We start from the raw sequence: 13188 nt of genomic DNA, 5'->3' as shown, positions 1-13188 counted from the left end.
GTGGAGTTGCTCATAAAATACAAGTCCGGGGTAGACGAAAGGGGAAAGGAAATATATGACACGTTGAACAAATCAGTTTTAAGGTGCAGATGGATACACCGAAATGATCCACTAGTTTTTGTTTTATTTTGTTTTGGAATTTCTCATGTACAGTGTTCGTTTCTATTTTAATATTTGGGGTAAAACCGTGACAAATTAGAATGTTTTAACAGCACTTTAAATTTTCAAATTTAATTACGTCGTGACTGATCTGCAGTAACTTGTCTTTCTACGTTTCATAAATAGCTGATGTTACTCTTAACGTTTGGCTATAATATAAAATCACCCGTCTGGAACCCGTTAGTGATATATAATGAAGTATCTCAGGGTTCTCCGGGAGATATCAACTAGTTTAATTTAAGGTAAGATTTCATTTATTTTAAAAGAGAAACAAAACATATTTCATGTTCAATTTTCCCTGGATTTCGCAAATTTCTTGCAAATATTAAGCACAACGTAAGTCACACTTAGTATAGTGTTGTCTCAGCCTTTTTTGTTTGGTTGGTCTTTTCGATGATGATTTTTATGATCATTTTTCCCATTAAAAGAAATCTCTTTATAAGAATGTGTCTCAGGTCCACGGTAGTCCCAATATCTCAATAAGAATATGGTACTGCGTGTATCTTTTCATCACATGATAGAAACAGCACAAGAATATCAGATCTGCATAAAAAAATAAAAATACCTATATGATCTTAATTTCATATGATTACATAAGCTGTCCACAGTACACGAAGTTCGTTATCTTTTATTTTAGGTTTTGTAACCACATCAGATAGCTTTTCAAATCAATCGCTGTCTGACAATCGGATAAATTTACGAAAATCCATTTATCGTTTTTTGTCAAGACATTTCAAGATTCTAATATTCTCTAAGAGGACTGACTGCAGCGCCTAGCTTTAGTTGAACTTAAGGACCTATCCGTTGCCTGACGTTTTTTCCATATAACAATACCTGGCGTTTGCCGTTTTCATTACATTGAAAAAATGGATTTTTTCATAGAAAACAATATTAAATATGTTTTCTATTTCTATTCTGTTTTTTTTTCAGCACATATTTTAACACAATGGCAAAGTTGTTTATGTTACTCATATCAACGATCATATGGTCAACTATATCTTTTAGTTGTTCTGCAAAAAGGCATAAAGTAAATAAGGTTTTTGCTTATAGGAGAAGAAGTGGTAAGTAATAAAACTGTTTATTGAATAAAAAAAAAGTTGAAGTGAGGCGAATTACGTAATAACTTAATTTTAGTAAAATGATTAAAACAAGTATTTGTTATCAATTTCGTGAATATATGTTAGGTATCCTCAAGCATTATATTCAAATATTAAAGTAGTTATTAAAAACACTTTAATTACTATAAATTCCAAATTTTGCAAAGAAATAGTTATTTACCTTTTTCAAATAATCTAAATGCTTTCTATGTATTTTTTTCTCTTTTACCGTTGCAGTTCATCAATAATAGACATTCTACTTTAAGAAGGAATGCATTTTTGATATAAGATGGATTAATATATGTTTGGAAAACAAAATTTGTCATTTGCAACCCTCTGTTGGTTTTTGGATGACATCGTCTTAAAAATTTAAACAAAACGTTAATAACCCACAGTGCATTTAGTCGTTAAGAGTAATGATGGGAACTGAGAATCTAGATGAAATTAAAATAATGTAATCCAGGGACAAACAGAAAAACATACACACATCAAAGAACATGAAATAACTAAAATAATGTGTACAAAAAGCAAAACAAAAAATTTACCAACGCAACTTGGACTCCATTGAAATTTGGGAGCATGGACCAGGAGCACCGGTAGGGTAAGCGTCCTCTGCTTTTCTAGAAACATCCGCCGAGTTGGTCATAATAAGTCAAGTCCGGGGTAGAGAGGAAAGGAAAACTGACAGGTTAAACAAATCGGTTTGCATGGTGCAGATGGATATACCGTAACAATCCACGAGTTCATGATGACGAGCACAAAACTTCTTTAGTGAGAACTTTAATCTTGTAGCAACATTACCGTGATTCAGAAGCCTAATTGTAAGAAGTCTAGCGGGTACAAACATTTGGTGTAGTAATGGCAAGCTCTGACATATGAGTTATTACATTAAAACTGCATACACAGGTGCTGAAGAAAAGTTGACAATACGGATTGAAAAGCCTCGCGCTTTAACAATATTCTTTTGTTCTGCAAATCTACACAACAGGCTGTTATGGTACAGAAAAGCCATGTGATGATGGAAGGTGCATACAAAGCAGTTATTTCTGTGATTCCTGGGTAGACTGTTCGAAAGGAGAGGATGATCTTGGGTGTGGAAGTAAGATAATGTATATAATGTTTTCCACGACTACATATACTTGAAATGAATCACAGTCTTATCATTCTATTTTTAACGAAAGAGTAATCAAGGGAACCAAGGTCATAGCGGTAATCAAAAGAATGTAATCCAGGGACAATGTAGAAACCATAAAAGTTTTGCAAGTAAGTTATTTTTCATCAATGTACATCATAACTCCACTCAATACCGTTATACATTGACAAAAAAATTACTGGATTTATAACTTCCTTTGTATTTGGTTCTTATGCTTCTGATGAGATGTAACTACTTGAAACATATGTACAGTATACATTTTCTGAGATACTTATATATATTGTATTTGTTTTAGCAACCACTGCATTGATGGAACTGTTGGTGAAACAAATGTCCCGAAAAGTTTTAATCGGCCTAGTAGTCATAATAATACTAATCTGACCCAATTTAAATCATAGATTGTTTACAAAATGTTAAGTATCATAACAGTCAAAAAACCTAAAATACGGCTCATTACCTGTATTACATATAGTAGAGTAATCCAGAGAACCACGATGCTAGCGGAAGTCAAAAGAATGTAATCAAGGGACAAAGACCAGACATGGAAAACAGACACACACAAAATTATCAAAATGATACATAAAAAATAACAAAAGTTAATGACTGTACTAACAACTGGAATAGAATTACTCAATGGTGAAGTAGGCTTCCAATTTCGAGACTTTTTGGTTTTGTGTTTTTATTGTATACAGTTTAATTTTGGATTAAGAACTTCCATCGTTTTCGTTCTTAAGCAGCTGAAGAGATGTTACTCATTGTAAAACGTATACATTATACTGCACTTGAATGGTATAAAATTCCCATATATTCAATATACCATACTCTTATTCCCCTTTGTCCTATTAAAAAATTCCCATCCCCCATAGAATCCTCATTGCATATTTCTTATCGAATGTTTACATTATAAAATTGAATTTTATATATATTCAAATTCTTCAACATATAAGGTTTTATTTTTAACTAAATCTAAAGCAAATTTTGATATCAAGTAAGTATTAGAAATAATTTCCCCCATACACCACCCCAATTCCAATCCCCCAATCCCAGTTCCCCATCCCCTATATACCTTAGAATAGAAAGATTTCCCATACAAATACTGTACCAAAATTTTTATATGATTCCTCTTTTCCTTTGACACCATGACTTCGTCGAAGTACATAAAGCCTTGAAAAGATTTGCAATACATCTCTCCATATTCATGTTTGTTTTTATCAACAAATCTTTACTCTTACAGGTTGTGCAAAAGACGAATTTATGTGTTCAAACGAAAGCTGTATACCTTCTGAAAAAATATGCGATGGTACAGGAGATTGTAGTGACGATTCCGACGAACGAGGATGTTCAAGTAATACTTTTTTTAGCTTGTATAAGCTTTACTACCAATTCAATCCAATCTTTTCTGTATATCACATATCTTATTTAGAATATCAAAAAATGAATGAAAATGCTTTTGAACTATATGTTCGTGCTGGATTTCTTAACTTTGTAATTTGTTGGTGAACAAATAAAAAAAAAACATCGATGTTGTGTTGATTAGTGACGTGTTGTTAGGTTAAAGCATAAAAAATAGAAAGTAGGCCGCTACAGATTCCATTTTCCCAGAGCTAAAAAGTTAAGTTGAATGAAGTTATCACTTTTCAATGCTACTTTTTTGTTGTACATGTGGATCAGTTTTATCTCTTGGCACCGAAATCAACAAGTTTCTTTTTAAAAATTCAACAAGCTGTCTGTATAATTTAATTTAAACCAATTTAAAAAAAAAACTAAACAAAAGTATAATGTAGGATAAATTCAATTCTCTTTATTGCTTAACCCTTTTTTAGATTATAAGCCTGTAAACTGCAGTGACGGTTCTTCTATTTCCCGTAATGCCCTTTGCGATGCATACATGCATTGTTCAGATGGTGGTGACGAATTCGGTTGTACACGTAAGTTTAATTATTGTATTGAGTGGTAAAAATGGAATGCGTTATAACTATTCAAAAACAAAACTGTTAGAGAAACAGTTCTATGATAGACGTAGAAATTTCCAGGACAGTTATTGAACCAGCTTTTCTGGCAGAACCAACAAGAAATATTTGGTAGTGGTTACTTTCATGACACTTTCTGTTGGGTCATCTGTTTGAATACAGTTTTAAAGCTAAGGTGCACCTGCAAAAAGTGACGAATCTAGAACTGCTCTATGACACAAAAATAAGTGTTCTTAAGCCGGATCTTCTAACAGTCTCCCTGAAAGTTTGGAGATATCATATGTACATGTATGACTCTTCATTTTTTAAATTTATATTATCTAAAACGTCAAAACTCTTGCCCTAAGAAACATTTTTTACCCATAGAACAATAGAATAGATGAAAGACGTTACCGATACATTCTATAGAATATACTGTAGAATTTACAATTAAGGGAGATAACTCTGTAAATGACACTAAAATGCAATAGAAACTGTTGGATTTTCAATGTGGACTATCTCCATAGAGCAGGCAGATTTGAATGAATAATTCCACATTTCAAAACATAAACCCATCAATCAACTTATTATCAAAAGTAAAAAAATGTGTAGCCTTTTTTTTTATGTATCACATATTACAGAATTTACACGATTCTGATAAACACTACTACTTAAATATCCATTTCTTCCATTCATTAAAAATTTGAATTCCACTGCATTTCGGAATATAAACAAAGCATCAATAATACATTGAACCCAACTACCACGACGAAATGATGAACTGTATAACGATTTGTGTAAAAAATATTTTCTATAAAGCAGGTGCATAAACTCATCTTTTCTTCAGCTTGTAACGACGATGAGTTTCGGTGTTCTAACAAAACCTGCATTCCAGAAGTTAACATCTGCGATGGCAAGGATGACTGCAACAATGGCGAAGACGAAGATCAATGTTACAGTAGGTTTCCTACATGATGTACAAATCATATATTCAAGCAATTACATATATTCCAAGTAGATTTGTTAAAAGCATTTTGATTGGTAGATTCTTTTTTTCCAATATAAGTTATTTTGTAAAGATTAACGTTTGGAGTAAACGTCATTAACTTCAATTGACCGACAGTCTATGAGATTCAAATAATTTCAAACTTAATATGGCTTTAATGGAGGATGTACCTCATACAGCTTAATACGGTTCAATTTTTCATTTATTTTAGATACAACCCACACAACAAAATATATTTTTTTTTAAAAGCTATGTTAATTTGAGTAAAGAACAGGAACTGTTTAGTATAAAGTTTTGTTCTCTAAGACGGGATAACATATTTGTTATTACACTCTTGAAAAGAATAACCTCCCAATCACACAATGAACCACCTCAAGTTACCATTGCCCCTATCCCCATTTCCTATAAAGTATTTTCCACTTGCCACGGAAAAATTCCCATCCTCATAGAACTCCCATTGCATTGATCTTCGACATATTAAAATATATTTTAAAATGTTTTGTGACAATTAAACTTTTTTTAAATGTATAAAGTATTTTAAAAACTGATTTCCTTATTCAAAATTCCATTCTCTATGCCCAATTCAAATCGTCCCATCTCTCATGCCATATTCCCAATCCCCATTCAAATCACCCCATGCTGCATTCCACATCACCATTACACACTCCCCCCAGACCCTTTCTCCATAACCAATAGTATTGTAGAATTGTTTACCCCAAACCCGTATTGTTAATACAAAACATCAGGTAGTGTCAGATTATTTATATTATATATATTATATTGAAAAATGTTAATTAAGAATAAGCTCATTTTTCATTTTAAAAATATTTAAATAACACTGGTATCGCAAAAACTTTTTTTTATTTTTTTAGTGTATAAGGTCTTCAAATGCAGCGACGGCTCAAAAGTTCCACGCTTTAAAGTCTGTGATTCCATAGTAAACTGTCCGTTTGGTGAGGACGAAGCTGGATGTGGAAGTATGTGCATCTGATTGATTTGGTCATTTACTATTATTATCGGAGGTAGACTTAGGATAAGAGACACAAGCCTTGCATATCTTTGGAACGTTTGTATTCAGCATTTTATTTCAATATTATGAAAGCACAAAATTAACTTAGATTGATTTCATCCTGTTTCAAATGATATCATGAAAGACTTTGGTGAAATCAAATATGATACAAACATATCACTGATTTCAAGAGTTATGACCCTAACCCTTGGTCTACCCCATTAAGGGGTCTTAGTGAACGTTACGTAAATAACTGACAACATTGATAATTTCCCAATTGTGCAACAAATTGATTGGTTTATTTATCAGTTTAGAATGATAGGTATTGCTAGTTGAATTATTTCATAATAATGGCATTTTAAAGACAGTACATCTATCGTTCCCGCATTCAGTCGGTTTATTCACTCCAGTCACTTCAACCAGACAATTTGTAATCATACTGCAAAATGCGTTTGATACCTTTTTCTCAAAGTACTGATATATATGCATGTATTCATGATCATTTTAAACAAAAATCGATTTCGCAAGAAAAAGGATATATGTATATGGTCAAAATATAAAGAAAGTCGTCAAACAAAATTTAAGTTAATGACGCTCGAATATAAAATAAAATCTGCCGTTATGGTATGCCTATATAAAGTTTCTGTCAAAATATCAAGAGGCTGTGATGAGAAGATGCGGAGTAAACTATAACTTAAGTAGCAAACGGACGCCATGATCAATATATACCACAACGTTCAGAGAGGATAAAAAGGATGAAACTATAATCATGTCCATCATTTTATTTTGTTTCAAGGCTGCACTGATGATGAGTTCAGGTGTAAAGATGGGAAAACATGTATTTCAAAAGATAAACTTTGCAATCAACATAATGACTGTAATGATGGATCTGACGAAAACTTTGACAGCTGTGAAAGTAAGATGTTTCTAAAGTCTTATTACCATTTGATATTCCAGGTTGTAAATGAAGTAATCTCTCTTTGAATGCATTGGACAACAGTTATGTCCTTTGCAAAGGATAACAAGTTTAGCTTGATCTGTAACTTTTCACCCCAACGGGGTTATGTACACAATATCCATTCCCATTATATTAGGTACTTATTAAATTGTATCACCTTAAAATGAGAATTATAATTAAAATATCTAACTTCATATGTTTGCTGCAGTGACTTTCTTTAGTTTGTTTAATTCATATTATTTGTTTTTCACATACATGTATGATAATTGAATATTACCAAATGACTGTGAATTTACTTTTACTCGTTAAGGCATTAATAATTTCGTCCATTTTCAGAACTTCGTTTTAAGTGTAATAATGCCGTTGATATTCCTGGCAGCGACGTTTGCAATCATGTCATCCAATGTCCAAATGCTGAAGATGAACTTGGATGTGGTGGTATATGTGTTTTATTCTTTTTTTATTTATGGTTCTGTCTAAAGATCAGGCAAGGGGTGGGATTCATCAGATCACAAGATAATCAACGAAACTGTACAAATACATTTGTAACTTCCTTACAACAACTCTTCATGAGTTCATTTCCTTGGATCTTCTGTTTATCGTTTTATTCGTGTAGGTGTAAAAATTCAAGCTGGAAAATGTTCCGTACTTTTCTGTGGTAGAACTAAATTTAAGGAGGTAGAACTATGGTAAGGGACATAACTCATGAAATCAGTGATATGTTTGCATGGCATTCAATTCCACCAACGTCTTTCAAACTTTCATTTGAAACAGAATGAAATCAGTCCAAGTTACTTTGTTGCTTACTCGGGATTGATGTAAAAGGTGAATACAAATGTTCCAAAGATTTGTAAGAGTTGTATCCCTTACCTTAGGTCTACCTCCTTAAGTAGTTTTAAATGTTTCTACTTGGCAACTACTTGGGATTAAGAAATTTATGAGTCACTTATCATAAGTTCTGCCTTGTTTGAAGGCAAAGCTGCACTTAAGGATATTGTAATTCGTGCCTACTTTGTTTAAACTAACAAGAACAATCACTTCTTTATTATTTCTACAAAAAATGACAGCCGTTGAAGATATATCTTGCGTAATATTCAATAAATGTGTTTCATTTAATTAATATCAAAACCATATCTACCACAAAATACGTTTTTGAATTAAATTTCTCCAGCAAACATGATATTCTTTGAACTTCTTAGTGTGTTGAAGTAATTGACATTTTTGAACACATCAAACAAAACTTATCTTTATTTTTTAAAAGGTTGTAGTGCTGATCAGTTTAAATGCCCCGATGGTTCCTGTATCTCTGAAGACAAGATATGTAACGGTGTCAATGATTGTGGCAATGAAACATCTGATGAAGATAACTGCTACTGTAGGTTTGATCAAATAAGTCGATGTCTAAATGTCGAATGCCCCTAAATCACGTGATGGTTACCAAATATGTTTAATATAGTTTGATAAGGGGTGAATATCTCTCTGGAAGTAAAAATCTCGAATTTCTAGTCATAGGCATGTCAAAAAAACAAATAACGAACAAAGACAGGGAAGGGCTTACGCTCACTGAAAAGTAAAAGAAACAATACTCAAACGTCCCATTAAAAACAAGTCAGAAACAAAAAGGACTGCCGAGGACAATTGTGAACTACAATTAAATCGAACATTGGTTGAATGTATGGTATGACTTAGTGCAAACTAAATCCTTTTTTTCTTGAATATCTGCCTAATTCCCATGGCATTTTAGGAATAATGATAACATAAATTCATTTTTTTGTAATGTTGAATTAATGTTTCATTTGTCTGTTTTATCCCTGCAACTTTTCAATACATACAATAAAAACTTAGTGATTTCTTCAAGATAACTTAAATAACTCTTAATCATGTTCAATCTTTCAAACCAAATATTCTCGTGTCGAAGCGGGAAATATACCATGTTAGCGTTCTATAAATTTTGGGTTATTTATTTGCTCGTCTTTTTACCTAATCCTTAGAAAAAATAATAAAATGAATACTATAAAAACCACAGTTTGATTAAAATCAAATCAAATTTACCACGTCAAATCATCATTAATTTATCTGATTTATGATTGAGGTTTTTTTTTACCCTATATCGGAATATATTATATGGATAATCGTTATCATTTACGGCAACTTCATCCTTTTTCATTATAACTGTTTTTCTATCGTTGAATGATGTCGTCATACTAAAATAATATCAACATTTTTAATCGACAAATTACATCGGAAAAAAAAAGAACAGTGATTCACTGATGAACATACATGTACATACGACAAAACATCACAATTGGCCCTGTCGGCCCCTCATATAATTCATTGTTCAACTTGAAAACTCTTGTTATTCTATCCAACCGTTATTGAATGTATTAGTTTTCAGTACCTTTCTGTCAGGCAATTGGTGGTACATAATTTTTTTCCAATTTATTCTGTTTTGCATCAAATATATTCGATAAATCTAGAAAACAATTGAAAAGTAATTCAAATCTGTCCTGAAGCATCTGTGACGGAGATATGACTGCTTTTATAAGGAAAAAAGAGTGGGACAATTTTCCAGCAATTTTTTCATACAATATTTCAACTACGTTTGACCTATCAATATCTTAAAAAGGCAAACTTTACAAATACTTTGATGGACATTCCTTGAAGTAATGAGGTATAAATACTTGGATAATGCAAAAACATCTCATTTATTATCATGTTTATTTCATATCCCAAACTATGCACACATTTTGCTTGATTCTTAGACAGAGTTGTATTTTATATTTAATGTGTTTTGTAGCATATGTGTGTAAAGGGAGGTACAAGTGTATGTATGGCAAGTGTATTGATTACAGTCAAGTTTGTGATTCAAAAATTGATTGCAGTTATGGTTCAGATGAATTTGGATGTGGTAAGTCACGCAATTAATGGGCTGATACCGGATGGCGCTTCTAGAGCAGGACATACTAACCATTCCCTAGCACTTGGTGTCACAAACTCTTGTTTTTTTAACTTAACTTGTCCGACGGGCCATAGGGGCTGTTGACAGCACATGGCGTCTGTATTCGTTCGTCGTTAACAACTTTCATAATGTAAAATAAAGTATAAATTGATGTTTAAATCTACTGCATTATGTTAATATGTATAAATTGAGAAATAACACAACGTAATCTGTAAAATGTAAATTCCGCTCTGGGGTCAAGTAATGCGAGCACCGGTTTAATGGGTCGGTTTAAAGGATCAGTGACTGATTCGAAACTGATCGGTGATTGATGACCAAAATATCTACCGTAGGACGTTAAACCAACATCAATCAATCAATCAATCAATCGATTCAAGCTCATTAGAGCCTTTATATTCCAGAAAGTGTTCGTGTACTGGTTTTTATCTTCTTTATTTCATGTAATTAAGATTTATTATTTTTAATTTATCTTCATTGTTTCCTGTGTTCATGTTTGACGGATTAAATTTTGATGACTCACAATTTTCATCCTATTTCAATGTTTTGTTTATGTTTTGGATGATAAAAAAGACACAATGAAAAGATAAAATGAAAAAATACCGTAATTTGTTAAGTATAATAAAAATGTTATATTTCCTAGAATAGCATTAAAATTATGTCACAAAAAAACAGAGGAGGATATTCTAACGTCACTCCACCGTTTTACTTTAATGACATTGTTTTGTCAGTGAACCTACATGAGTATTGATCCGCTCATTTGTAATATTTGCAACAGCAAGATAAGAGACGACATGTTTTACTGTAATGTCACATGAGTGACAATAAACCAAATCATTTGATACAAATAGTTTACACCTGCCAAACAATCAACATTTTTTGTCAAATTATCAAAATATGTGTTTTGTTTCTATTCAACAGGTTGTCCGGACTATCATTTCAAATGTGGAAGTGGTGAATGTCTAGGCGGATATTTTGTATGTGATGGTGGACAGAACAAAGATTGTCGTGATGGAAGTGACGAGATTAGTTGTGGAGAATGTAAGTTATCATGTCTCAGTTTGTATGTGCCTACGTGTTTGTGTGTGTAAAAGTTAAGGTTTTTCGTTTTGTAAATAAAATGTAAAATAGCGGAAAAATGTAGAAATTTAATCATCTCCCGGTAGCCAGTGGTTAAACTGTCGTGTGCAACTTTAATCACCGTCTCAGAATGGGAGAAAATTTGTTTTACTAAAATGAAAGGGTTTGGTTTGGGTAAATCTAAAGATTTACACTTCTTACTAAAAAAAACATTGTACTTAAATGAACATGTACACAAGTTGTGATAATTTGTATATATCAAAATTGAGCCATAAACTGTTTTAGCACTAATGTCTGACTACTATTTATTTGTCATTTGAAAACATGTAAACTCTATCATTTTTTCAATGTTCAGCTCTTACCAAGAGAAAACTCAACAATCAAGAGCTGAAACGAAAAGAATTCAGGATCTTAAAAGAGAAATCAAACAACAAAAACCAAATTAACGAGGAAAAACAGAAAGAAAGAAGAGCAAAAATAATTCAGAAAATCAGGGAACTTGAAAAACTCGATACCGAACTGGAAGATGACTATTAGAATATCAACAATGTCAGTAAAACAATTTTCTGTAGATTTAGTTGTATTTTTGTCAATTCTGAATTCTTACAAGCTTTGTAAATCTTCTATATGACTTTTTTAAATTCTTCCGAAAGTTGATTTACGATGCATTGTATAGTAATGTATATACTAACTCACCAAATTGATCAGGCAGATAACCAGTACTGCTATAAATTATGATTGAATTCTAATATTACGAACACAAATTCTGGTATGTATGAATTCGATGTAATACTCTTACTCTCACGAGCAGCTCCAACAATATCCTTTCTCAAGCCTCACTATTCGTACCCTTCCGGAAAAATATCAGTTCTCAATGAAGGGGAAATCTTTGGAGTTAACAAATGCACGTCAAAGCTTTATTGCAGAAACTGACGGTCTATCTTAAGAAGATAATTAATTCCTTTCCTATCTTAAAAAACTATGCTTCGATTATGATAATACGATCTAAGTAAACTATATTTTCTGCTGTTAGTTAGGTTCATGATTAGACCCTAAAACGATAAGAACATATTAATTTATTTTACTGAGACGTGATCTTTTATCAATTTCTTTGCATGGCTCAAGAAAATGTTTGATTTAATGATTGTAATTTAAGTCACTTTTCATTACTTTCGGGACAAGACATTTTTGTTGGTGTATTGGGGACCCATAAAAGGAAATTAAGATCCATGTCATAACGGTAGAGTTTACATTGCTCGCTATTTACAATGACAATCTAAAGTCAGAGAAATATTGTCGTATTTCATATGACAACGATAAAGATACGACTTTTATTCAAATATTTCATGTTGGCTGCTCAAATTAAAAGCAATAAATGAAGTCAAAACATGAAACCACTGAAACTGAAAATTATTTGAAGAAATAAAAAAAAGTCATATTTTGGTAAACGCAGTCTCTTATCTTCACGTCTGTTACACATTCGTGCAATTATGTACTGTATAATGTGCTATGTTATGTGTGTCTCACTGTCAATCGTTTGCTTGTTTATATGTTTCTTGTAGTGAACTGATTTCTTTAGTAATTTCCTATTAAATTGATATTCTTTCAGTGGATATCTTTTCTATCCAATTTTTTCTTACCATGCATTGTCGACAAAAGCAATTATAATTATGTCTTGCAAGTTTAAGTTCGATTAATGAGGCCTTGAGGTGTAAAACCAAGGGCATTCACTTTAAAAGCAACTGAGGGAATTGGATTCAAAAAGGGAACAGATGCAACAAACAACAGACCAGATTATCTAGTTGTTAGATAAATGTCCTT

General features: G+C 32.0%; 1 protein-coding gene across 1 annotated transcript; it reads left to right on the top strand.

Moving 5' to 3' along the window:
* Window positions 1-336: 336 nt before the first annotated feature.
* LOC148620433 (uncharacterized) lies at window positions 337-12975 on the top strand. The gene is made up of 13 exons (XM_088581317.1): window positions 337-401; window positions 1090-1220; window positions 2245-2355; window positions 3644-3754; window positions 4233-4337; window positions 5206-5316; window positions 6237-6341; window positions 7170-7289; window positions 7668-7769; window positions 8593-8706; window positions 10129-10239; window positions 11209-11328; window positions 11723-12975. Exons 2-13 carry the CDS (start codon window positions 1106-1108, stop codon window positions 11902-11904), a joined length of 1407 nt encoding a protein of 468 aa, XP_088437443.1. The 5' UTR covers window positions 337-401; window positions 1090-1105; the 3' UTR covers window positions 11905-12975.
* The last annotated feature ends 213 nt before the right edge of the window (window positions 12976-13188 follow it).

This window comes from Perna viridis, chromosome 4 (genome assembly GCF_037379345.1).
Source record: "Perna viridis isolate PV_CMFRI_1.1 ecotype Kerala chromosome 4, ASM3737934v1, whole genome shotgun sequence".
In the NCBI taxonomy this organism is placed as follows: domain Eukaryota; kingdom Metazoa; phylum Mollusca; class Bivalvia; order Mytilida; family Mytilidae; genus Perna; species Perna viridis.
The sequence above is the reverse complement of the archived record's forward strand: the minus strand, read 5'-3'. Positions and strand labels throughout refer to the sequence as shown.